Source organism: Rana temporaria, chromosome 9 (genome assembly GCF_905171775.1).
Source record: "Rana temporaria chromosome 9, aRanTem1.1, whole genome shotgun sequence".
Classification (NCBI taxonomy): Eukaryota; Metazoa; Chordata; class Amphibia; order Anura; family Ranidae; genus Rana; species Rana temporaria.
Genome location: NC_053497.1, coordinates 149,270,654 through 149,297,904, shown reverse-complemented (window position 1 = coordinate 149,297,904; position 27,251 = coordinate 149,270,654). Strand labels below are relative to the sequence as shown.

At 47.5% G+C, this 27,251-nt stretch overlaps 1 protein-coding gene across 3 annotated transcripts in view; it reads left to right on the top strand.

The window, feature by feature from the left end:
- G6PD (glucose-6-phosphate dehydrogenase) overlaps nt 1–27,251 on the top strand; it is a 70,913-nt gene that overhangs the window by 20,405 nt on the left and 23,257 nt on the right. For 2 of the 3 annotated variants that reach the window (XM_040324828.1, XM_040324829.1), the window contains exon 2: nt 15,991–16,127. In XM_040324828.1, coding sequence (XP_040180762.1) covers nt 15,991–16,127 — 137 coding nt within the window. Of the gene's footprint in view, nt 1–4,687; nt 4,777–15,990; nt 16,128–27,251 lie in introns of those variants that run through there. The other variant, XM_040324831.1, reaches the window with a different exon arrangement.

The following is a 27,251-nucleotide window of genomic DNA, read 5'->3' as shown; positions in this document are numbered from 1 at the left end:
AGTGGGGGGAATAGTGCCCCATTGTCTGTGTCTGTCAGTTGGGAGGGGGGAATAGTGCCCCATTGTCTGTGTCTGTCAGTGGGGGGAATAGTGCCCCATTGTTTGTCTGTGTCTGTCAGTTGGGGGGGGGATAGTGCCCCATTGCCTGTGTCTGTCAGTGGGAGGGGGGAATAGTGCCCCATTGTCAGTGGGGGGGAATAGTGCCCCATTGTCTGTGTCTGTCAGTTGGGGGGGAATAGTGCCCCATTGCCTGTGTCTGTCAGTTGGGGGGGGGGATAGTGCCCCATTGTCTGTGTCTGTCAGTGGGGGGAATAGTGCCCCATTGTCTGTGTCTGTCAGTTGGGAGGGGGGAATAGTGCCCCATTGCCTGTGTCTGTCAGTGGGGGGAATAGTGCCCCATTGTTTGTCTGTGTCTGTCAGTTGGGGGGGGGGGATAGTGCCCCATTGCCTGTGTCTGTCAGTGGGAGGGGGGAATAGTGCCCCATTGTCAGTGGGGGGGGAATAGTGCCCCATTGTCTGTGTCTGTCAGTTGGGGGGGAATAGTGCCCCATTGTCTGTGTCTGTCAGTGGGGGTGAATAGTGCCCCATTGTCAGTGAGGGGGTGGAATAGTGCCACATTGTCAGTGGGGTGGGGGGGAATAGTGCCCCATTGTCAGTTGGGGGGGAATAGTGCCCCATTGCCTGTGTCTGTCAGTTGGGGGGGAATAGTGCCCCATTGCCTGTGTCTGTCAGTTGGGGGGGGGATAGTGCCCCATTGCCTGTCAGTTGGGGGGGATAGTGCCCCATTGCCTGTGTCTGTCAGTGGGGGGGAGGAGAATAGTGCCCCATTGCCTGTGTCTGTCAGTGGGAGGGGAATAGTGCCCCATTGCCTGTGTCTGTCAGTGGGAGGGAGAATAGTGCCCCATTGCCTGTGTCTGTCAGTGGGGGGGGAATAGTGCCCCATTGCCTGTGTCTGTCAGTGGGAGGGGAATAGTGCCCCATTGCCTGTGTCTGTCAGTGGGAGGGGAATAGTGCCCCATTGCCTGTGTCTGTCAGTGGGAGGGGAATAGTGCCCCATTGCCTGTGTCTGTCAGTGGGAGGGGAATAGTGCCCCATTGCCTGTGTCTGTCAGTGGGAGGGAGAATAGTGCCCCATTGCCTGTGTCTGTCAGTGGGGGGGGGATAGTGCCCCATTGCCTGTGTCTGTCAGTGGGAGGGGAATAGTGCCCCATTGCCTGTGTCTGTCAGTGGGAGGGGAATAGTGCCCCATTGCCTGTGTCTGTCAGTGGGGAGGGGGGGGGGAATAGTTCCCCATTGTCGGTGTTAGTAGCAGGAACTATGCCCCACTGTTTCTGATAGTGGGATGAAAAATGCTCTAAGGGCCGGATAAAAGCGAGGAAAGGGCCGCATCCGTCCCCCCGGGCCATAGTTTGCAGACCCCTGTCCTAGGCCATCTGATTAAAGACGGGAGCGCGCATCGTTCTATCTTCTCCCCGATTCCTCTATCGCCAGGAAAAAAAATGTAAAAAGTGGGAAAAAAAAAATTAAGTAAAATAATTTATTTTTTAAAACGTTCCTGTCCCTAGTAGCTCGCGCTCAGAAGCGAACACGCATGTAAGTCCCGCCAACATATGTAAACGCCATTTAAACCCCACATGTGAGGTATCATCGCATGCGTTAGAGCGCATGCAACAATTCACTAGCACTAGACCTCCTCTGTAACTCGAAAATAGTAACCTGTAAAAATGTTTAAAGTGTCACCTATGGAGATTTTTAAGTACCGAAGTTTGGCGCCATTCCATGAGTGTGCGCAATTTTACAGCGTGACATGTTAGATATCTATTTACTCGGCGTGACATCGTCTTTCACATTATACAAAAAAATTGGGCTAACTTTACTGTTTTGTTATTTTTTAAATTCATGAAACCGTTTTTCCCCCCCAAAAAAGGCATTTGAAAAATTATTGCGCAGATACCGTGCGAGGGGAAAAAAAAGTTGCAATGACCGCCATTTTATTCCCTAGGATGTCTGCTAAAAAAAAAAAGTATATAATGTTTGGGGGTTCTGATTAATTTTCTAGCAAATTGGAGAGAAATGCCAAAATTGGCCCGGTGGACAAGTGGTTAAACTGGTGGCTTCCAGCTGTTGCAAAACTACAAGTCCCATCATGCCTCTGCCCGTGGGAGTCATGCTTGTAACGGTCAGCCATGCAATGCCTCATGGGACTTGTAGTTTTGCAACAGGGCTGCCAGTTTGAGACCCCTGCCCTAAAGCATGCAGTCTAGGAGGTGGCCACACTCATTAGGTAGACACGGTCACCATCAGTGGAGGGCATGTAGATGGCATGTGGCTGATTCCATCAGTATATCACTGTTCTGCCTGCCAACTATGCTATATGAGCAAGGTCTCATTCCCTCCTTGACCTCCCGTCTCCAAATATTTGAACAGCAGTGGCTGTGGAGTATGTGCCGGCATTCTGTCCAGGCCAACAACCCACCAAACCCTCAACGTGAAATAGAAACACCTTCAACCATTGACCTTACAGAAGACTGCTCTGTATGGGCTGCATTTTGCGGGATGGTGGGTATAGCTCATAACTCACATTTGCTTGAAGATTGCCGAGACGTGCCGTTTGTGCCGCCATGTTGGTAAAAACATGAGGAAGCTTTTGGTGACTCGGGTGCCTTAAGCCTCATACACAGGATCGGACTTCCATCGGACTTTCCTGTGGATTTTGCTCCGAATGGGCGTTGGCCGTGAACTTGGTATGCATACACACTAGGGTTGTCCCGATACCGATACTAGTATTGGTATCGGGACCGATTCCGAGTATTTGCGGGAGTACTCGTACTCCCGCAAATACCCCCGATACCAAAATAGAATACTTCCCCCCCGCCGCATCCCCACTTGGTTAATACGGGCGGGGAACATTACAGCATTCATTTGAATAGCTGTAGTCTTTCCCGCCGCGCCACGTATAGACATTCCCTCTTGCTCGGGTGAACTGTCCAATCCCGAGCAAGGGGGAGTGTCTATACGCAGCGCGGCGCGAGAGACTACACCTATTCAAAGCTGTAATATTCCCCGCGCGTATTAACCAAGCGGGGATGCGGCGGGGACATGGCTGCTTTTTTGGGGGGGGGACATTGCTGCATATGGGGGGGGGACATGGCTGCATATGGGGGGGGGACATGGCTGGATATGGGGAGGACATGGCTGCATATATGGGGGGGGGGACATGGCTGCATATATGGGGGGGGACATGGCTGGATATGGGGAGAGACATGGCTGCATATGGGGGGGGACATGGCTGGATATGGGGGGACATGGCTGGATATGGGGAGGACATGGCTGCATATATGGGGGGGGGACATGGCTGCATATATGGGGGGGGGACATGGCTGGATATGGGGAGAGACATGGCTGCATATGGGGGGGGGGGGGACATGGCTGGATATGGGGGGGGGACATGGCTGGATATGGGGAGAGACATGGCTTCATATGGGGGGGACATGGATGCATATGGGGGGGACATGGCTGCATATGGGGGGGGACATGGCTGCATATGGGGGGGGGCATGGCTGCATATGGGGGGGGGGACATGGCTGCATATATGGGGGGGGGACATGGCTGCATATATGGGGGGGGACATGGCTGCATATATGGGGGGGGGACATGGCTGCATATATGGGGGGGGGACATGGCTGGATATGGGGAGAGACATGGCTTCATATGGGGGGGGACATGGCTGCATATGGGGGGACATGGCTGCATATGGGGGGACATGGATGCATATGGGGGGGAATGGCTGCATATGGGGGGGACATGGCTGCATATGGGGGGGGACATGGCTGGATATGGGGGGACATGGCTGCATATGGGGGGGGACATGGCTGCATATGGGGGGGGACATGGCTGCATATGGGGGGGGACATGGCTGCATATTGGGGGGGGACATGGCTGCATTTGTGGGGGGACACGGCTGCATTTGGGGACACATTTAAAAAAAAGTATCGGTATTCGGTATCGGCGAGTACTTGAAAAAAAGTATCGGTACTTGTACTCAGTCCTAAAAAAGTGGTATCGGGACAACCCTAATACACAGGGTAGGACTTTTTCAGCCAACTTTCACCAAATCATGGTTTTTCAGCTCTTTACCGCCACCCTTTGGGCAACGTCTGCTATTGTTGTCTGATCTTTAGCATTGGTTCTGAGCAGGGCTGTGGAGTCGGTAGATAAATGTTTCGACTCCTAAATGTTCCGACAATCTAAATTTAGTAGGAGTTGGAGTCGGTGCATTGTTTGCTGACTCCAGCTCCAACTCCCCAAAATTTCCTCCGACTCCACAGCCCTGGTTCTGAGCATGTGTGTTTGTACTTTGGACATTAGTCCGATGGACTTGTGTACACACGATAGGATTCTCCTCCATCGGACATTTGTTGTCGAATAGTTTGAGAGCATTCACAGCGGACATTTGTCCGATGAAAAAGCAAAACTAGTCCGATGGAGCGTACACACGGTCGCATTGTCCAAACACGTCTGTCGGACCGTTGTTGTCAAAGAGTCTGATCGTGTGTATGGGCTTTTATCAGTTCATTGCACATCCCCACTACCCTAATTGTTAATCAAGCAGTGCTGAGATTGGTTGGTCAGTCTGGTGGACCTGTCATCAGTGACAACACGCCAGCAACAGGTGAGCGCAATAGACCACAGGCCTGCTTCCAGAGTGCTGATCCCTTGTAGGCCCAACTGCTTCAGAATGCTGCTGACCAGCAAAGGAGAGGCAATGGAGAAGCAGGTAAATGGTGATTTTTGCTCGCCTAGGAATCCTGTTGCAGCTATAGATGATACCTAGTGCTAGTTTCTCAAGTACCCCCAACAGGCCATGTTTGCAGGTTTTCCTTTATCTTGCACAGGTGCTTTAACCACTTAAGCCCCGGACCAATATGCTGCCTAAAGACCCAAGGGGTTTTTACAGTTCGGGACTGCGTCGCTTTAACAGATAATTGCGCGGTCGTGCGACGTGGCTCCCAAACAAATTGGCGTCCTTTTTTCCCCCACAAATAGAGCTTTCTTTTGGTGGTATTTGATCACCTCTGCGGTTTTTAGTTTTTGCGCTATAAACAAAAATAGAGCGACAATTTTGAAAAAAATGCAATATTTTTTACTTTTTGCTGTAATAAATATCCCCCAAAAACATATATACATTGTTTTTTTCCCCTCAGTTTAGGCCGATACGTATTCTTCTACCTGTTTTTGGTAAAAAAAAAAATCGCAATAATCGTTTATCGGTTGGTTTGCGCAAAATTTATAGCGTTTACAAAATAGGGGATAGTTTTATTGCATTTTTTTTTTTATTTTATTTTTTTACTACTAATGGCGGCGATCAGCGATTTTTTTCGTGACTGCGACATTATGGCGGACACTTCGGACAATTTTGACACATTTTTGGGACCATTGCATTCTTTATTGTGAAAATGACAGTTGCAGTTTGGGAGTTAAACACAGGGGGCGCTGTAACATTTAGTGTTCACTTAGTGTGTGTTTACTACTGTAGGGGGGTGTGGCTGTAGGACTGACATCATCGATCGAGTCTCCCTAATAAAAGGGATCACTCGATCGATGCGCCGCCATAGTGAAGCACGGGGAAGCCGTGTTTACACACGGCTCTCCCCGTTCTTCAGCTCTGGGGAGCGATCGCGACGGGGCGGCTAGAAACGAATAGCCGTGCCGTCGTCCCGGATCGCTCCCTGAGGCTTACCGACTGCCACATGTTGCGGGGGGGGTCCCGATCGGACCCCCCACCGACGTCAAGCAGAGGACGTACGGGTACGTGCATGTGCCTGTCCGTGCCATTCTGCTGACGTATATCTACATGAGGAGGTCGGCAAGTGGTTAAATCTGAGTCAATGGCTTGGTATTTTGGCCAGCTATTTTATCTAAGAGAAATTCCCAAAACATGGCCTGTCGGGGCTATTTGAGGACAGGGTGGAGAACCACTGATCTATGGGAACGTGTGACCTCCTCCAACGTGACAGTGCTTGGGTCTAGCAACCAATCACTAGGCCCAAGCACTGGCACATGACTGAGAGCGTGCTAGTACCACTTCACCAGCGCCCAACTCTACCAAGTTTAGCACCGGCTGTGTTGGAAGAAGGAACGCTGGCAAGGTGAGCATTAAGGATGAGCTCCGGCGTGTTCGCATAGAACACGTGCAGAGCCCGCCAGGAAGTCGGCACCCGCGCTGCGCTAATCACAGCCCGGCAGACATTTCCCGATCTCTGCAGCCGAGCATCGGACAATGTCTGCCTGGCTGTGATTAGCGCAGCGCGGGTGCCGACTTCCTGGCGGGCTCTGCACGTGTTCTATGCGAACACGCCAGAGCTCATCCTTAGTGAGCATCAGTCGGTCAGGATGGACTAGGTGATGGTATATCTTTAAAGGAAAATGCCAATTACCTGGCTGTCTCACGCATCAATCGTTTTCTAAAACACTGAACCAACACAAGCATGCAGTTATCAAAGTCAGAATTCTCAGCTTCCATTATATTGAAGTCATTAGATCAGCAGGACATCCAGGCATAAGGAGAGGTCAGGATGAGTAGCCCACATACATTCCAATCACATGCTTGTCTGAGATCTGTTAAAGTGCATGTCGGGCAAAAACTTTTATTTCTAGTTTTGGAAAGAGTGAGGAAGGATTAGAACCTCTGTCTGGTCTTTACTGCTTTCTGGGGCCACATTGGAGAAATTTCCCATCACTTTCTCTCATGGTGACAACTAGAGATGGGCTTAGGGCATGTTCGGGATCCTAGTCCCGTCCCGCCTGCCTGGTCCCGCCTGGAAGCTGACCCTGCATACTGCTAATGATAGGCAATGAGGCAGCAGCACAGACCAGGAAATGTCTCACTGCCTATAATTGAAGATGTGCAGTGTCGGCTTCCTGGTGGGATCGGGCAGGTGGGTGGACTAGGAGCCCAAACCCATCTCTAGTGACAACTAAGGTTGCCACCTCATTCCTTTTTTTTTTTTTTTAAACCCGAACACATATGATTTACACAGGTTCTGAGGCTAAGTTTAAAGGGGTTGTAAAGGTTAATGTTTTTTCACCTTAAGGCCCCTTTCACACTGACATGTTTTTCAGGCGGTTTAGCGCTAAAAATAGCGCTGCTATACCGCCTGAAAAAAATCGTGCCCTGCAGTCTTCAGTGTGAAAGCCTGAAGGCTTTCACACTGAAGTGGTGCGCTAGCAAGACCGCTCTAAAAGTCCTGCTAGCCGAAACTTAAGAGCGGGGTGTTTACTGCTCCTACACCGCTCCTTCCTATTGAAATCAATGCAGAGACGTATTGCCGGCAGTATTAACCCTTTTTCGGCCGATAGCAGGGGGTAACCGTGAATATTGCGGTAAATGCGACGATATAGCGGCGCTAAATATATATAATACGACGATATAGCGCCGCTATGCCGCCACCGCACCTCCCGTGCCCAGTGTCAAAGGGGCCTAATGCATTCTATGCATTAAGGTGAAAAAATATCTGATGTTTGTCAGCCGTCCCCCCCTCCTCGAAAGTCCCACGTCGTGAACAAGCAGGCTTCTCGACTGGGCTTTTCGGCTCATTCATTGAATGATTGATAGCAACGCAGCCATTGGCTCGCGATGCTGTCAATTAAACCAATGACGCGGTGCGCCGGGAAACTAACCCCCTTGGGAGAGAGCTTTCCATGAAGAGGGTTAGCTCCTGCGGGGAGGAGCCGAGACAGCCGCTGAGGGACCCCAGAAGACGTGGATCGGGGCCACTCTGTACAAAACAAGCTGCACAGTGGAGGTAAGTATAACATGTTTGTTTTTTTAATTAAATATTTGAACCTTTACAACCCCTTTTAATGCAGAAACGGCACCAAGTGAGTTTAATTACCACCTTAATTAGCCACAGAACCTGTGTAATTTAATATGTCTTCAGTTTTAAAGGGATGGGGTGACAACACTTGCCAGACCCAGACAGGAAGTAGGAGAAAATCTATTTGGTTATAAATGTTGCTGTTGGAAAGTTCTCGCTTGCTTTTTGAAAAAACGTTTAGCTGGATTCAGGTAGGCGTATCAGTAGATACGCTGACCTAACTCTGAATCTGCGCCGACCTAAGTTTAAGTGTATTCTCAAACAGAGATACACTTAAACCTATCTAAGATACGACGGCTTGCGCCGTCCTATCTTAGGGTGCAATATTTTGGCTGGCCGCTAGGTGGCGCTTCCATTTCGGTCGGTGTAGAATAAGTAAATCACTAGTTACGCCTATTCACGAAGGTACGCCCGGCCGACGCAGTACAGATACGCCGTTTCCGTAACGCATTATCAGGCCTAAAGTTATTCCATCAAATAGTTGGAATAGTAATGTTAAAGTATGACCGCCGTTCCCGCTTCGAAATTCGAAAATTTTGCGTAAGTCGTCCGTGAATAGGGATTTACGTCCACGTCGAAATCAATAGGCCCGTGCGGCGGACTTAGCCGCAATGCACACTGGGAAATGTAGGCGCCCGGCGCATGCGCAGTTAAAAAAAAAACGTCAATCACGTCGGGTCAAGCCTCATTATCATAAAACACGCCCCCTCAGACAAATTTGAATTAGGCGCCCTTACGCCCGCCCGCTTTAGGCTACGCCGCCGTAACTTGGCAGGCAAGTACTTTGAGAATCAAGTACTTGCCTCGCTAACTTACGGCGGCGTAGCCTAAACACGCTAAGCTACGCCGCCGCAAAGTTGCGGCCATCTCTCTGAATCTAGCTAGTGGTCATTAGGACAGGAAGTGAGGGGAAACCGTCTCTAACAGAGCCTAATATAGCAGTAAAAACCTGACAGGGATTCTAACTCTTACTCAATCTGTCCAAACTAAGTACAAAAGTGGCCATACACTTTAACCTCTTGGGATCCGCGCTATAGTCAAATGACGGCTACAGCGCGGATCCCAAAATCCAAGTGGACGTCAATTGACGTCCGCCCCTTTGCGCGCGCTCCAGAGCGCGCAGCGGGGAACTGCTGTGCTGGCCGTGTCCCTTGGACACAGCCAATCACAGATCGCCGCGAACGGCCAATCAGTTTGCGATGCGATCTTTGCGGCCAATGAGAGATGATCTCATATGTAAACATATGAGATCATCTCTCATTGCCGTTTTACACAGAGACAGCGGTGCTGTCTCTGGAGAGGAGACCGATCTGTGTCCCTTGTACATAGAGACACAGATCGGTCACCCCCCCCAGTCACCCCCCTTCCCCCACAGTTAGAACACTAATTAGGGTACACATTTAACCCCTTCCTCACCCCCTAGTGTTAACCCCTTCAATGCCAGTCACATTTATACTGTAATTAGTGCATATTTATAGCACTGATCGCAGTATAAATGTGAATGGCGTCAAAAGTGTCCGATGTGTCCGCCATAACGTCGCAGTCCCAATAAAAATCGCAGATCGCCGCCATTTCTAGTAAAAAAAATAAATAATAAAAAATAATAATTCTGTCCCATATTTTGTAGGCGCTATAACTTTTGCGCAAACCAGTCGCTTATTGCGATTTTTTTTTTTTTTTTTTTTTTACCAAAAATATGTAGAAGAATACGTATCGGCCTAAACTGAGAAAAACAAATTGTTTTTGTTTTTTTAAATTGGGATATTTATTATAGCAACAAGTAAAAAATATAGAATTTTTTTTCAAAATTGTCGCTCTTTTTTGTTTACAGCGCAAAAAATAAAAACCGCACAGGCGATCAAATACCACCAAAATAAAGCTCTATTTGTGGGAAAAAAAGGACGTCAATTTTGTTTGGGAGCCACGTCGCACGACCGCGCAATTGTTAGTTAAAGCGACGCAGTGCCGAAAGCTGACGTTTCACCTGGGCAGGAGGGGGGTATATGTGCCCAGTAAGCAAGTGGTTAAGTGCTAAAGCCAGAAGACAGCTAGTGTGTTCAGGACTTTTTTATTTTATTTATTTTTTAAGATTACTGCTTTCCTTGATTTGGAATACCATATTGCTCAGTGGAAAAGGTTGACGGGGCAGGGATTTAATGGGCAAGCTGTGGCTTGTAGTTCTCCAGTCTCTGGGCGTTGCCCAATCTGCCTCAAACACTCTAATGCCAGGCTTTGCTGTGCAGTTTGTTCTGTTCTTGGCTTGTTCTCCACAATCTTGCACAGTAGAATCATAGCGAAGGGTTAATCTTTACTTTGCGGAACAGACAGGAGTTAAAGGGCACTGACAGGCAAGCAGCCTGTCAGACGGCATACCGCTTGCAGCACTGGGGTTGCATAACAAAGCAGTTACACAAAGGTGTTTGCACAATGGGTCTCTGAAACAATCCATGGACACATCGCCCTCTCTTATCTAGCACAGAAAGGGTTAGTGGCTGGATCTACCTGCTGGTGGCAGAGAGAGGGTGTGTGTGGGTGGGTGAAGCAGTTTGCTGTATCACGATGACTTTGCTTTTGCCTCTGTGTGTGTTTTAGGCTTTTCCTAGGCTGTGTTTGTACCTTGGCAGTGTGATTGCCCCTTCAGACAATGCCGGGGCCACACCTGCCACCTTGATCTGCCAGGGCTTGCCTTGTATATCAACAACCGGCTTCTAATGTAGACACGATGGATTACCTCCATTCCTGCAAGTCATAGAGGAGAGTCACGTCTGCTCTTCCCAATCGTTTCTGATCATCTTCACGTAAAACGCAATAGCTATATATTATGCTGGGCATGAACCTGAAGTGGCAGAGACAATCTCATGTTGCCTTTCTCAACCTTATTACCTCAGAGGAACCCTTGGGGTAGATTCAAAGAGCAATTGCGTCTGCGTAACCATAGTTACGCAGCGCAATTGCTTACTTGCGCCGGCGTTACGAATGCTCCCGATTCAGGAACCTCGTTACGCCGACTGCAGCCTAAGAAATGACTGGCATAAGCCTCCTTATGCCGTCATATCTTAGGCTGCATTCTTACGCAGGCCGCTAGGTGTCGTTCCCGTTGTGGTCAGCGTATAGTATGCGAAATTGCATACTAACGCCGATTCACAACCCTACGCGAGCCCTACATACGCAGTTTACGTCGTTTGCGTACGTCGGTTTTTGCGTAAGGCTGCCCCTGCTACGTATACCCGTCGTTCCCGCGTCGCGAAATTTGAAATTTAAGTCGTTTGCGTAAGTGAATCGTGAATGGCGCTGGACGCCATTCACGTTCACTTTGAAGCAAATGACGTCCTTGCGACGTCATTTACCGCAATGCACGTCGGGAAAGTTTCCCGACGGAGCATGCGCACTACGCTCGGCGCGGGAACGTGCCTAATTTAAATGATCCACGCCCCCTACGGGATCATTTAAATTGCGCGTGCTTACGCCGGGCATTTTGCCTGAGCGCCCACGCAATTTACGGAGCTACTGCTCCGTGGATCAAGGGTAGCGCAGGTAATTTGCAGAGGCGCAGCGGCAAAACGGTGCGCTGCGCCTCCGTAAAACCTGCGCAAATCTACCTGAATCTACCCCACTGAAATTATTTTTAGGTCGGAAGAAGGGCCCCCCATACAGTCAGCTGAAAAGATCATTGGTGTCGTGCTACTGGTCCTTCAAGTGGAAATATGGAGGGACCATCACATGGGAGGTCGATCAGCCATAGCTCAAGGAACCTCCAGCAACCTCTGGAGGCGCCCTAGTTAAGAATAGCTGAGTTGGGGCCCTTTCACACGGGCGGACCGTACGGGTCCGCCTGTCAGTTTTTTTAGGCGGACCTGAACGGGCGCTACATGCTCCTCTATGGAGCCACCGATGTCAGCAGTGACTTGCCCGCTGACATCTGACCCGCCAAAGTGCGACGGAGGAAAACCCTACTTTTCCTTCCGTCTGGCGGATTGGATCGGATGACAACGGACTCTACGGTTTGTCATAATCCGATCCCCCATAGGGAAGAGCGGCGCTCTGACAGGTGTGCAGAGACCAACCTGTCATCTGCCTGCTCAGCGGGGGATTGACTGAGCAAAGCGAAGCCCGCACACGGATCCGCCCCGTGTGAAAGGGCCCTTAAAGTGGTAGTAAAGTGTTTTTTTTTTTAACCCCCCCAAAAATTTGAGCACCACTGGTGCCGGACCTTCAGAACTCCGTGACGTAGCCAAGGGCTCCCACGTGCATGTGGCGCCATTGTGGCCTGGGCCTGGCCTTATTTTATCAAGCGCTGCGCAAACTATTTACTACCGCTCTAATAAGTTAATGTATAAATGTTTGTCTTTGTATGGGCTGTTTCTTCACTAGTCCTCACTCGAACGATCTGAAGTTTCCAAAAGTGTTATGCCGCGTACACACGATCATTTTTCGGCTTGTAAAAAAAACGAAGTTTTTAAAAAATGTCATTTCAAATGATCGTGTGTGGGCTTCACAGCATTTTTCGGGTTCTGAAAAACGAAAAAAAAAAAGAAAATTCGAACATGTTCTATTTTTTAACGATGTTGTTTTTCGGGTTGTAAAAAATTATCGTGTGTGGGCTTTAACGACATGAAAAACCCGCGCATGCTCAGAAGCAAGTTATGAGACGGGAGCGCTCGTTCTGGTAAAACTACCGTTCATAATGGAGTAAGCACATTCATCACACTGTAACAGACAGAAAAGCGCGATTCGTCTTTTTCTAACACGAAATCAGCAAAAGCAGCCCAAAGGGTGGCGTCATCCATGCCGTCGTACGTGTTGTACGTCACCGTGTTTTTTTTTTTTTTTTTTTTTTTTACTGTCATGTGTAGGCAACATTGTTTTAATGATTAAGTTTAAAAAAAAACGTTTTTTCTAGAGGCTGAAAAACATTTTTTTACAAGCCGAAAAATGATCGTGTGTATGCGGCATCACAATGCTTGACACCAAATTTCCATGTTTTACTGCAGTGGTCTGCAAACTTCGGCCTGGGAGCCAGATGTGGCCCTTGCTGGTCTTTATTTGTTCTTTGGGGCACTATGGCACCAATGATGGGGCACCATTCCCCCTACTGACAGCATCAACGGGGCATTTTTCTTCCCATTAAACCAATGGGGCACTGATGCTGGGGCATTTTTTTTACTCCCACTGCCCACAGTCTGGCCTCCATTAAAGCCTTAAGGACAGTGAACTGGCCCTTTGATTAGAAAGTTTGGAGACCCCATTCTGTTGTGTCTATTCATATCTGAGCAATGATTGGTCACTTTAATGCTCAGAACTACAGGAGCTTCTTTGGGGCATGATCGCCCGCTCTTGACCCTAACAGACCTCAATAAAAACATTGAATTCTCCTCTCTTCTTAAAGCGGTTCTCCACCCTAAAGTGAAGTCGCGCTGATCGGAACCCTCCCCCCCTCCGGTGTCACATTTGACACCTTTCAGGGAGGAGGGGGGTGCAGATACCTGTGTAAAGACAGGTATTTGCACCCACTTCCGGCTCGGCATTCACGGGCAAAAGATGGGCATTGCTTCTCATCCCGTTGCCCCCCCCCCCCCCCCCCCCGTTGTGTGCTGGGAACACTCGGCTCCCAGCACACAGCGGGAGCCAATCAGCGGCACAGCGCGTCTCGCGCATGCGCCGTAGGGAACCGGGCAGTGAAGCCGGAGCGCTTCACTTCCTGGTTCCCTCAGCGTGGATGGAGGGGGGAGCAGCAGAGAGACGAGCGATCGCTCGTCCTCTGCTGCGGACGCCGCTGGACTCCAGGACAGGTAAGTGTCCTAATATTAAAAGTCAGCAGCTGCAGTATTTGTAGCTGCTGGCTTTTAATATTTTTTTTTTTTGAGCACGCATCCGCTTTAACCATCTTCTCTTCCTAGTAACTAGCTTTCCATTGGCTAATACAAAACACTCAAGTCTAAAAACACATAAAAAAAATGCTCCAAAAGTCACTCAAGCTTAAGCCAGCCATAGACCGATTGAAATTCCTGCTAAACCACCCGAATTTCGATCCATCGATGGGCAGGCTGGTTGTACTGAAGTCAAATCAATTGTCCGACTCCGTACATTCAACCCTTTTTTTTTTTTTTGCAGACACCCTAGGGAATAAAATGGTGCTTGTTGCAACTTTTTATCTCGAACTGTATTTGCACAACAATTTTTTTAATGCTTAAAAAAATAAGAAAAAAGTTTAATAAATAAAAAATACGTTTTTTTTGTATAATGTGAAAGATAATGTTACATCGAGTAAATAGATACCCAACATGTCGCTTTAAAATTGCACACACTCGTGGAATGGTGCCAAACTTAAGTACTTAAAGCGGGGGTTCACCCTAAAACTACTTTCTAGTATTACAATGTCATGACACATTACAATACAATTATTCCTATTTTTTTTTTTTATGCTGTACATACCTCGGTACAGCTAGTTCACCCGCGGCTTCCGGGTTGCGAATCCCGCGGGAGTGGGCGTTCCTAACTTGCTGGTGATTGACGTGATGACCAAAAACGAGCTCCCCCCGTCGCATAAGCTGCGTCACGATTGCCGAAAGAAGCCGAATGGTGAGTCGGCTCCTTTCGGAAATCGTGACACACCTTACGCGACGGGGGGGAGCTCGTTTTTGGTCATCGCGTCAATCACCGGCAAGTTAGGAACGCCCACTCCATAGGCAACGCTTACATTTGTATTCATTTTTTTACAGATTACCAGTTTAGAGTTGGGGGGGGGCTCCCTTTCACACGTACTGATCCATTTTTAGACATCCGCTTGCTCAGTGGGGATCACTCAGTTGATCCCCGCTGAGCCGGCGGGTGACTAGTCCGTCTCCGCATACTGTTCAGAAATGGACCTGTCAATTCTCCGTATTCCTCTATGGGGGATTGGATGAAAACAGACCGACAGACGGATGGAAAATAGGGTCGTCCAGCGGCAGCTGATTCTTTCTCCGGGTCCCCGATGGCATGGGAGAGCACGGAGAAGCACCAAATCTTTGAAGAGGAGGGTTTTCGGGGATTGTATAAAAGCTAATAGAGTAGGAGATAGACAGACAGATTGGAGTAAGGATTTCCATAGGCCTGGAGAGGTTCTGGGAAAGTCCTGGAGACGAGCATGGGAGGAGTTGATGAGAGAGCAGGAGGTCTTAAAATGAACGAATAGGTTGGTATTTTTGAGACTAGGTCAGTGATGTAGCTGGGGGCTAAGTTGTGGATGGCTTTGTAAGTAGTTGTCAGTATTTAGAATTTAATTTGTTGGGTAAGCAGAAGCCAGTGGAGGGATTGACAGAGAGGAGTAGCAGAGACAGAGCGATTGGTAAGGTGGATGAGTCTGGCAGCAGCATTCATTATAGATTTGAAGGGGGGATTGAGTATGCAGAGGTAAGCCAATGAGGGGGGAATTGCAATAGTCGAGGCGAGAGATGATCAGTGACAACTCATTGGTGCCACCTCCTCGGTGCCCATTAGTGTCGCCTTATCAGTGCAGCCTCCTCAGTGCCCATCAGTGAAGGAGAAAACGTACTTATTTACTACATTTTATAATGGAGACAAAGAATTGATTATTATTTTTATTATTTTTTCAAAAATGTTCGTTTTTTTTATTTAGCAAGAATAAAAACCCCAGAGATGATCAAATGCCACTAAAAGAAATCTTTATTTTGTGGGAACAAAATCATAAAAATGGTTTGGGTACAGTGTTGCATGACCGTGTAATTGTCATTCTAAGTGCGACAGAGCTGAAAGATGAAAATTGTCCTGGGCAGGAAGGGGGCAAAGTGCCTGGTATTGAAGTGGTTAAAGTAACGCTAAACTCTGCTTTAAAAAATAGAAAAGTTGACCTAGATGGTCTTTTTGCAATGCAACTTTGTATTCTTAACTCAAGAAAGCTCCCTTCCTATTTTCTCAGCCTCCACCAAATTCCTTTCTTTCAAGGCCATAAGTAGTGACGTATGGATACATTTGGACAATAAGGATACCATTTAGTTGTTCCCTAGAGCTTACATACTCTGTCTTTGTGTGTACAAGACTGCATGAATGTGTAGTTGGTGACATTTATCACACTTCTCACATGTGCCTCACCTCTCATTCCCCCCCCCCTACAGAACCCAAGATGAGTGCGGCACAGGAGCATGTGCACCTGAGCAGGTCGGAGGTGTGCGGTATAATGAGGGAAGAGCTGTACAGCGAAGAGGATTTCCATCAGACACAGACCCACATCTTCATTGTGGTTGGTGCTTCGGTAAGTCGCTCATATTTTGTCTGCTGCATCCCTAAAGCCCAGCCCTGGGCACCATTCTCTAATGATGGTACTGAGTACAGTATGAGTACTGGTAATGCCAACCCTGGGCTATTCCATTTACCCTATCAGCACCATTGTCTAATGATGGTACTGTATGAGGGCTGGTAATCTTAACCCTGGGCACATAATGTAATGATGGTACTGAGTACTGGTAATCTTACCCCTGGGCACATCCTCTAATGATGAGGATACTGAGTACAGTATGAGTAGTGGTAATCCCAACCCTGGGCACATCCTCTAATGGTGATACTGAGTACTGGTAATACCAACCCTGGGCACATCCTCTAATGATGGTACTGAGTACTGGTAATGCCAACCCTGGGCACATCATCTAATGATGATACTGAGTACTGGTAATCCCAACCCTGGGCACATCCTCTAATGATGATACTGAGTACTGGTAATACCAACCCTGGGCACATCCTCTAATGATGATACTGAGTACTGGTAATACCAACCCTGGGCACATCCTCTAATGATGGTACTGAGTACTGGTAATCCCAACCCTGGGCACATCCTCTAATGATGGTACTGGTAATACCAACCCTGGGCACATCCTCTAATGATGATACTGAGTACTGGTAATGCCAACCCTGGGCACATCCTCTAATGATGGTACTGAGTACTGGTAATCCTAACCCTGGGCACATCCTCTAATGATGGTACTGAGTACTGGTAATCCCAACCCTGGGCACATCCTCTAATGATGGTACTGGTAATCCCAACCCTGGGCACATCCTCTAATGATGGTACTGGTAATCCCAACCCTGGGCACATCCTCTAATGATTATACTGAGTACTGGTAATCCCAACCCTGGGCACATCCTTTAATGATGGTACTGGTAATCCCAACCCTGGGCACATCCTCTAATGATGGTACTGGTAATCCCAACCCTGGGCACATCCTCTAATGATGATACTGAGTACTGGTAATCCCAACCCTGGGCACATCCTCTAATGATGATACTGAGTACTGGTAATACTAACCCTGGGCACATCCTCTAATGATGGTACTGAGTACTGGTAATCCTAACCCTGGGCACATCCTCTAATGATGATACTGAGTACTGGTAATACTAACCCTGGGCACATCCTCTAATGATGGTACTGAGTACTGGTAATCCCAACCCTGGGCACATCCTCTAATGAACTTATAGCTCTGGCAATAGTACAATGATACAGTCTCCACATTGTCCAATCCTAAAATGTTTTGTGTTCTATTCAAATACCAAGGCATTCTGTGATTGGATGAGGGGAAATTTTAAATTTTCATCCACCCTTTCCCCCTGTCCCATCTATTCTCAGAAGCCTTGTATTCTGGGACAGGATGTTTTAGGACTGGATAAGGTATAGACCGAGTAACCCACTTTCCTCCCTGTACTATCTCTGGCACCACCTACATATAGTACACCCATCTCCAGAGCAGATTTTTTTTTATTTCTATTAAACATCATGGGGTAGCGCCCATTCAGGCAACCCACTAATACCGTCCCCTTACCTTGGGAGGCCTAACCATGTGTTGGATTGTTTGTGATCCTAAAGCTCAACTCCGAAAATTGGATAAACTCTACCATTTGTAACATGGGGGGCCATAAGCTCTTGTGGTTGATGCTTTTGTCAGTGATTCAAGCCAGTCGGGAACTATATTTTAGGGCATTTTAGCCCATTTTTATTAAAAATGTAAATAATAGTCTATAAAGTAAAGATTTCCCACACAGGGGTTCTTCTCCAGCAAATAGACACAACAGAAAATACTAGCCCACCTGGCTCTCTTTAGCAGCACCTCTGCTCTGTATCCTGGTCACACAGACCACAGGATTCTTCAATGTGGGCGGCTTCCCTTTAGCGCTATGGCCTTAATCCTCAGGTCGTTGCACTGCCTCCTGCAGCCCCTCTGCCTCCTGGAGACCTCCTGTCTCTCTTGGTGTGGATCAGTCTCCAACTGGGAGCCATGAGGTCTTCTCTCATTATAAGGGCTGTGCTCTCCTGAGCACACACCCTGCTGGTAATCTACAAAATCTGGGCACAGGGTTAGAGATCCCGTCCCACCCAAGACACTATGGAATCTCCAAACTATAGAGCCCCATGCTGGAATACCAAGACCTGGAGAAAGCTACGGCGGCGTAGCGTAAATGTGCCGGCGTAAGCGCGCCTAATTCAAATTGGGAGGAGGTGGGTGTGTTTTATGGTAATAAGGCATGACCCCACGTAATTGACGTTTTGAACGTACGGCGCATGCGCCGTCGGTGGACATAACCCAGTGCGCATGCTCCAAATTACGCCATTGGTTTCGACGTGAACGTAAATTACGGCCTGCCCCATTCACGGACGACTTACGCAAACGACGTAAACATTTTAAAATTTGACGCGGTTCCGACGTCCATACTTAACATTGGCTGCGCCATCTTTTTGGTGGATTATCTTTACGCCTGAAAACGCCTTACGTAAACAGCGTATCTTTACTGCGACGGGCAAGCGTACATTCGTGAATAGGCGTATCTCGCCGATTTACGCATTCTAGGCGTAAATCAGCGTACACGCCCCTAGCGGCTAACGTAAATAGTCAGCTAAGATACGACGGCAATGGGGGATCTTAGCAACATTTAAGCGTATCTCAATTTGAGAATACGCTTAAATATACGACGGCGCAGATTCGGAGTTACGACGGCGTATCTACTGAGAAAATTCTATCTAGGCCATCCCATGTATCCATTCTAATGTCAAGCCTCACCCCATATACTGCAGGAACAGGAGGAAGTAAACATTGTTGCCCTCTATCACCAATAGCCCCAGGTATCCCCTATATGGAACACCCATACTATGAGTCCTTGCCCCCATCTATATTAGATGCTGTGTATGATTTGTCTAACCACTTTGCCCACTTACTAGGGCAACCCCTATTTCTATAGGTGTCTCTATACAATTTGAAGATTATTATTTATCAATTGTTTCCAATAGAAAAGCGTAGGAGGACAGGGTTTCTTCCAATATATCGCAATGGCTTTTCTTGCATAGAATAGTGTTGTATTAATAAATATTCGCTCAGTCACTATAGGGGTAGTAGCTTCTACCAAACCCAGCAAACAAACAGACATTGAAACCGGTAAAGGAGCAGAGGTTATAGTTTAATAAATCCACCACCTCCACCCAAAAAATAGCTACCGTATTTATCGGGGTATTGCGCGCTCCGGCGTATAGCGCGCACCCCTAGAGTTGACCCGCATTCCTGTAAAAAAAAAAAAAAACATTTTAGTGCTTACAGTTTTGGTGTCCGTCTGCGGCTTCGGTGATGTCCTCGTCGGGTCCGGCGTCCTTCTGCGGCCATCGTGGTGTCCTCCCCGCTCGATTCCCACGCTGAGTTTGAACCACTGCGCTGGCATATACCGAGCGCAGTACACTCGGGTATAGTCGGGCAGGCTCGGCCGAGCCTGCCCGACTCGGTATATGCCGGCGCAGTGGTTCAAACTCAGCGCGGGAAGCGGGTATCGGCGTATATCGCGCACCCACGATTTTGCCCTGATTTACAGGGCAAAAAAGTGCGCGGTATATGCCGATAAATACAGTATATAAGGACAAGTCCAAAAGGGGTGTGTATGTGTGATTCTCCCCCGAGATGCTCTGCACCTCCAGCATTTAGAAGAGCAAGCATGATTTATCTTTTGACTGCGTAGTAATTTAAATAAGAATAACGGTAATAGACAACAAAGCTATTTAACTTGTAGAACGAGACCCTCTTTATAGGTATGTATTGTATTAAAATAGGGCTTTACCCATAACCACTTGATAAAAAAAAAAAAAAAAAAAAATGTTCTTAATCGCCAAAATTGGTGTGCTGTAAATTGCCTCCAGCATTGTTTCCTTTTTTGCTGGAGGCTGGAGCCCCTGAACAGCTGTAAATCTTTAGGCTGTCAGCAGTAAAACCTTGGATTACGAGTAACGCAGCATATGAGCGTTTCACAATACAAGGGGCCAGATCCACGTACCTCGGCGCTTCTTTCCGCCGGGCGCAGCGTATCTAAGATACACTACGCCGCCGTAACGTATTTTTTTTTTCCAAATCCACAAAGAATGCGCGCCGTAATGGCTTAGTGTATCTTTGCCGGCGTAATGGCGCGTCATTCAAATCTCTGTGATGGGGGCGTTTTTTATGTGAATACGTCGTGACCCGACGTAAACAACGTTTTTTTTTTAACTGTGCATGCGCCCTCCGTGGGGGTATCCCAGTGCGCATGCTCGAAATGAAACCGGAACAAGCCAATGGTTAAGACGGTGACGTCATTCCACGCAAATCCCTATTCGCGAACGACTTACGCAAACGACGTAAAAAATTCAAAATGCGAGGCGGGCCATACTTAACATTGAGTACGCCTCATAATAGCAGGTTTAACTATACGGCGGAAAAAGCCGAACGCAAACGACGTAAAAAAATGCGCCGGACATATGTTCGTGGATCGCCGTAACTAGCTAATTTGCGTACTCGACGCGGAAATCGACGGAAACGCCACCTAGCGGCCGCCGAAAAATTGCATCTAAGATCCGATGGCGTACTAAGACGTACGCCTGTCGGATCCATCTGAGATGCAGTCGTATCTTGTTTTGTAGATACAAAACAAAGATACGACGCGCAAAATTTTAAATTACGCGGCGTATCAATAGATACGCCGGCGTAATTCTTCTGTGGATGAATGAATGAATGAATGAAAAACTTATATAGCGCGGCACATGCGAACTGAATCGCCTCTGGATCTGGATCTGGCCCATGGTGTGTGTGTTTTTGTTTTTTACTCAATTTTTTATTTTATTTTTTACATTAAAGGCAAGCTGTTAATAGAAAGTTTATTTTTAGGGTGGAACTCCGCTTTAAATCTGATCATTATACAGCTTCCAAGTTTTAGAAATCTTATCCTGGATACTGTGCTAAAAATAAAAAAACTGGATTTTACTCAGAAATGGCTCTCACTACATAAAGAAGGAGAAGGGAACAAGTCGAAGGTCATGTAAGCTTGGATGGTTTTTGCAGGGCAATGAGGTCCCCCAGTTCAGGTCACCAGCATTGTCACACACAACTGCTGAATTGTGTCATTTTGTGTGCATGCTGTGCAACATAATAGAGGAAGACAATACCTTGCTTCATTACCATTAGGCAACCACGCTGGTTTGCTGTGAAGATTCCAATTTAGAGAGTGATTTCTACACCATATCCTGTTGATTGCTGTAAGAACATGACATGCACAGCCATCAATGTGTGCTACATGTACAGTGCCTTAGAAAAAGTATTCATACCCCTTGGAATTTTCCACATTTTGTCATGTTACAACCAAAAACGTAAATGTATTTTATGTGATGGCCCAACACAAAATGGCACATACGTTGAAGTTGAAGGAAAATGATTAATGTTTTTTTAAAATGTTTTACTAATAAAATATGTGTGGCGTGCATTTGTATTCCGCATTTGTAGAATCACCTTTCACTGCAAGTCTTTTTGGGGATGTCTCTAACAGTTTTAAACATCAAGAGACTGAAATTCTTGCCCATTCTTCTTTGCAAAATAGCCCAAGCTCTGTCAGATTGAATGGCATGCATCTGTGAACAGCAATTTTTGCAAGTCTTGCCACAGATTTTCAATTGGATTTAGGTCTGGACTTTGACTGGGCCATTCCATTGTAGCTCTGGCTGTATGTTTAGGGTCGTTGTCCTGGTGGAAGGTGAACCTCTGCCCAAGTCTTTTGCAGACTCTTAACAGGTTTTCTTCTAAGATTGCCCTGTATTTGGCTCCATCCATCTTTCCATCAACACTGACCAGCTTCCCTGTCCTTGCTGAAGAAAAGCATCCCCACAACATGATGCTACCACCACCATGTTTCACAGTGGGGATGGTGTGTTCAGGGTAATGTGCAGTGTTAGTTTTTCACCACATACAGCATTTTGCTTTTAGGCCAAAAAGTTCAATTTTGGTTTCATCTGACCAGAGCACCTTCTTCCTCATGTTTGCTGTGCCACCCGTATGGCTTTCTTTCAACAATGGCTTTCTTCTTGCCACTCTTCCATAAAGGCCAGATTTGTGAAGTGTATCACTAATAGTTGTCATGTGGACAGATTCTCCCACCTGAGCTGTGGATCTCTGCAGCTCCTCCAGAGTTTCCATGGGCCTCTTGGCTGCTTCTCTGATTAATGCTCTCCTTGCCCGGCCTGTCCGTTTAGATGGACGGCCATGTCTTGGTAGGTTTGCAGTTATGCCATACTCTTTCCAGTTTCAGATGATGGATTGAACAGAGCTCCAGGAGATGTTACAAGCTTGGGATATTTTTTTATAACCTATCCCTGATTTAAAATAATTGGCTTCTATACTAGATGCTGAATGGTAGTATGTGTATAACCTTTGGACTCCTAACAACAAGCTCACTACCACCTCTCTGCCATGTAGGTAACCAAGAAACTCACTGCTTCTTGATGGTGAGATGTAGACTCTCCCAAAATGGCTGAGCTGAGCCCACAGTCCTAACCATTTGGTGTCCACTTTGTGGCTCTGAAGGTTATTCCCTCACAGTGCAGTGCCCTGTTTGATCCAGCCTTAAAGTGGAAGTAAACCCTTCAATTTGATAGTTACAAAAACAGTTAACATTCCCGGCATGCCGGAAATGCTAGCTGTCACATTTGATTGTGCTCTCAACCAAACTGCCAAACCATCCAATGGCTGGTTTCATAACAGGTCACATGTACAGCATCATGGCAGTTGCAGATTAAACAGAGGTCAAGATGGCCGCTTCCTTGGCTGAAAATGATAGGAGGGTTTACTTCCACTTTAAGAAATGTACCGTTTTAGTTAAAAAAAATAAAAAAACAGCCTTCCCCGGAATGACCACCAAAGACCACACTGAAAGATATTTTTGTAGTAAAGGAAAATCCATGTAGGGAGCTGGAACAGAAGGAATCTCAAGGGATAAAAGGCAATGTAAACGTTCCCTCTACTTTCTGAGTCACTGACCCAGAGTGAATACATAGAACTCGGATGGTTGCTCGCTTAGCAGTCCTGAGAGTGGTCCTGAAAAGGACTGAGGTACATTATCTAAGATACCGCCTGCTCTTTACCAGAGCTCCTAGTGGTGGAGATGTTGCACTTCAGGCAGTATCCAGGTTGCAGTCCTCCAGTTCACACAAGCAGGCTGCAACCAAAAGCAGGTGAGACCCTTGCAGCACCGGGGTGCTGGAGGCACAAGATGGCATGGTACAAAAGGGAAAAAATAGAGAACACGGGGATACACTTAGAGACAAGCAAGAGATATGGAATAGAAGTACCCAGGTGCCGATAACCAGGCAGACTGGAATACAGAGGGGAATCGTTCTGGTCCAGAGGAACAAGTAATAGAGCTACGAAGGTGACAGGAAACCGAGTGCCTGTAAGGCCGCGTACGCACGATCAGTCAAAACCGATGAAAATGTACTGAAGGTCCTGTCCAAACCGATCATTGGTCAGTTATCCTTCGGTCAAAAAAAATATAACTTGCTTTAAAATTTGACCGATTGACACCTGACCGATGGGTCAAGACCGATCGTTAGTATGCAAAAGCATCGGTCAAAAGGCCGCGCATGCTCAGAATCAAGTCGCCGCATGCTTGGAAGCATTGAACTTAGTTTTTTTCAGCACGTTGTGTGTTTTTCGTCACCGCGTTCTGACACGATAGTTTTTTTTTAACCGATGGTGTGTAGGCACATCAGACCATCAGTCAGCTTCATCGGTTAACCGATGAAACGGACCTTCAGTCCGTTTTCATCGGTTTTGACTGATCGTGTGTACGCGGCCTTAGAGTGTAAGAGGTGACAAAGCAGGGCACAGGCAGGGGGACACGGGGCTGGGAGCTGGCTGGGGCACACTGGGACCCTAGGAGCAAGGAAGACCCTAGGAGCAAGGCAAGAAAAAAGCTGAGAGGTATACAAACACAGAAACCTAGTAGCATAATGATCATAGAGAAAACACACTTAAAGCGGTAGTTCACCCTCCTTCACCCCATTATTCCATTACTTTCGGCATCGTAGCGCGAGCTACGGTATGCCGGTCTTAAATTTTTAAACCCCGTACTCACTGTGCTATTGTTGATTGAAGAATCCGACTCCCGCGGGGAATGGGCGTGCCTATGGAGAGGGAGGATGATTGACGGCCGGCTCTGGCACGTCACGCTCCCCGAAGACAGCCGGAGTAGGTCTCGGCTATTCACAGCGCCTGCGCACAGGCTATGCGCAGGCGCCGTGAATAGCCAAGCCTATTTCGGCTATTTCCGGAGAAGCGTGACGTGCCAGGGCCGGCCGTCAATCACCTTCTCTCACCAGAGGAACGCCCATTCCCCGGATTCTTCAATCAACGATACCGCAGTGAGTACGGGCATAAAAAATGTAAGACCGGCATACCGTAGCTCGCGCTACGATGCCGAATTTAATTGTCTAATAAAAAAAAACTTTTTTTTTTTTTTTTACAGGGCGAACCCCCGCTTTAAGACCCATACACATGACCAGATTTTCTGACTGGAATTGTGTGGAATCCGACCATTTGTATGCTCCATCGGATTTTCCACCAACAAATGTTGGATAGAATGCTTTCAAATTTTCCGGCGACAAATGTGTGTTGTCGGATTTTCCGATCGTGTGTACACAAGTACAAAATGCCAAAGTACGAATGTGCATGCTCAGAAGCAATGCTAACCTTAACACAACATTATAAAAATATATAAATCTTGCAAACTACTCCTAGAGCAACCTCAATGTAAATCCTGAGGGCTTTCACACTGAGGCGATGCGCTGACGGGAGAGGAAAAAATCTCCTGTCAGCAGCATCTTTGAAACGGTGAGAGGAGCGGTATGTATACCGCTCCTTCCCATTTAAAACAATGGGAAACTGCGGTATTAACCCTTTATCGGCCGCTAGCGGGGGTTAAGAAGAAAGGGGCCTTAAGGCAGGGTTCGACAAATTCCGGGCACCAGGTCACCGTTGCGCCTAGAATTATCGACCTGGTGCCCGGGGCTGCAGAGCTGGGGTATCCTGTGCGCGTGGGAGGAAGCCACTGCCGCCTCCCTCCCTCCTCTCTGTTTGTGTGTACAGAAGGGGAGTGGACCTTCTGTCCATGTGCCGTGACCGTTGCTGCCCTGATCTGAGGTACTGAATCGGGAGGGGGGGGGGGTGTTTGCAAATGGGGGGGTTTCACTGGGGGAGGGTGTTTGCACTTGGGGGGGTGTTTGCACTGAGGGGGGGTTTGCACTGGGGGTGTTTGCACTGAGGGGGAGTGTTTGCACTGGGGGGTTGCACTGAGGGGGGGGATTGTACTAAGGGGGGTTTGCACTGAGGGAAGGTGTTTGCACTGGGGTTTGCACTGAGGAGGGGTTTGCACTGAGGAGGGGTTTGCACTGAGAAGGGGCCCAGAGGTGCAGGGTGCTGTGTAATGTAAAGGGGTCCAGAGGTGCAGGGTGCTGTGTAATGTAAAGGGGCCCAGAGGTGCAGGGTGCTGTGTAATGTAAAGGGATCCAGAGGTGCAGGGTGCTGTGTAATGTAAAGGGGTCCAGAGTGCTGTAAAATGCAAAGGGGTCTAGAGGTGCTGTGCAATGTAAAGAGGTCCAGGGGTGTTCGCTTCTGCGCGTGAGCTTGGCGGGACGGGGCGCGTTTTCTGGCTCCTAACTATTTTAGTTGGTTCCTAGACTCCAAGCAAATTTGTCAAACCCTGCCTTAAGGAGATATTTCTTGTACCTACAGGTAAGCCTTAATCTAGGCCCACCTGTAGGTAAAAGTGGGGCTGTAAGTGAAACTGGCTCAGCAGGATCCCACAGGAAAATACAGAGACGTTGTCCTCAATTTTAAAACAAGAAAGAGGCTGGACAGTGCATTATCGCTAGTTTCAAAACGTATTTATAAAACATAACATCAGGGTACTCACACATTTTAGGTGCTTCCAGCACACAAAACTATAAAAGCATTAAGCATCGGATTCCTCTCCAAACGACAACATTAGCAGAAGTTACCCAGAGGGTGGAGCTAAAGAGCTGGAAAATAAGCATAGTTTCGTGTTTGTTTGGCCAGCAATTCTTTGCCGTTTTTGTATGCATGACAAATTCACGACCAACGCCCTTCGGAAAAAAGCCCTACGCTTTGTCCGATGGAAATCTGATCGCGTGTACAAGACTTAAAGGGGTTGTAAAGAAATTTTTTATTTTTTCCCCTAAATAGCTTCCTTTATCTTAGTGCATTCCTCCTTCACTTACCTCATCCTTCCATTTTGCTTTTAAATGTCCTTATTTCTTCTGAGAAATGCTCACTTCCTGTTCTCCTGTCTGTAACCCCACACAGTAATGCAAGGCTTTCTCTCTGGTGTGGAGAAAGCCTCTTGAGGGGGCGAGCAGGAGTGTCAGGACACTCTCTACTTTGCAGATAGAGAAAGGAGCTTTGTGTTTGTGGGCGTCCTGACACTCCTGCTCGCCCCCTCAAGAGGCTTTCCCCACACCAGGGAGAAAGCCTTGCATTACTGTGTGGGGTTACAGACAGGAGAACAGGAAGTGAGCATTTCTCAGAAGAAATAAGGACATTTAAAAGCAAAATGGAAGGATGAGGTAAGTGAAGGAGGACTGCACTAAGATAAAGGAAGCTATTTAGGGAAAAAAACATTTTTTTCCTTTACAACCCCTTTAAGGCTGCCGGGGGGTCTGGTTGGTAGTGTGTGGATGCGTTGCTTGAACACCTGGCAATCCACAAGCTAACCTTATAAAACAGCGCCCCCTCTGGGATTGGCCAAAAGCTGTGAACTTGGCCTGAGAATGAATTGTTCCACAATGCTTGCAGCTAGAGAGAAAGAACCCGTGGGATGGATTAAATAATATAAATGCGTTTACCCAACTACTGTAGTGCAATGGGTGATATCCTGGGAACACTTCTGCAGGAACATCTTTTGAGATTTGGGCTACTCTACATTCTCAGTTTTGGTTTTTTTGCACTTTCATCCAGCGTCTTGGGGGTAGGAGGCTCCTTGAATAAGAGAAATTTGTCAGAGGTACAAGGTCCATAGCCTGGTAGTAGGTGCTCTTTTAAAC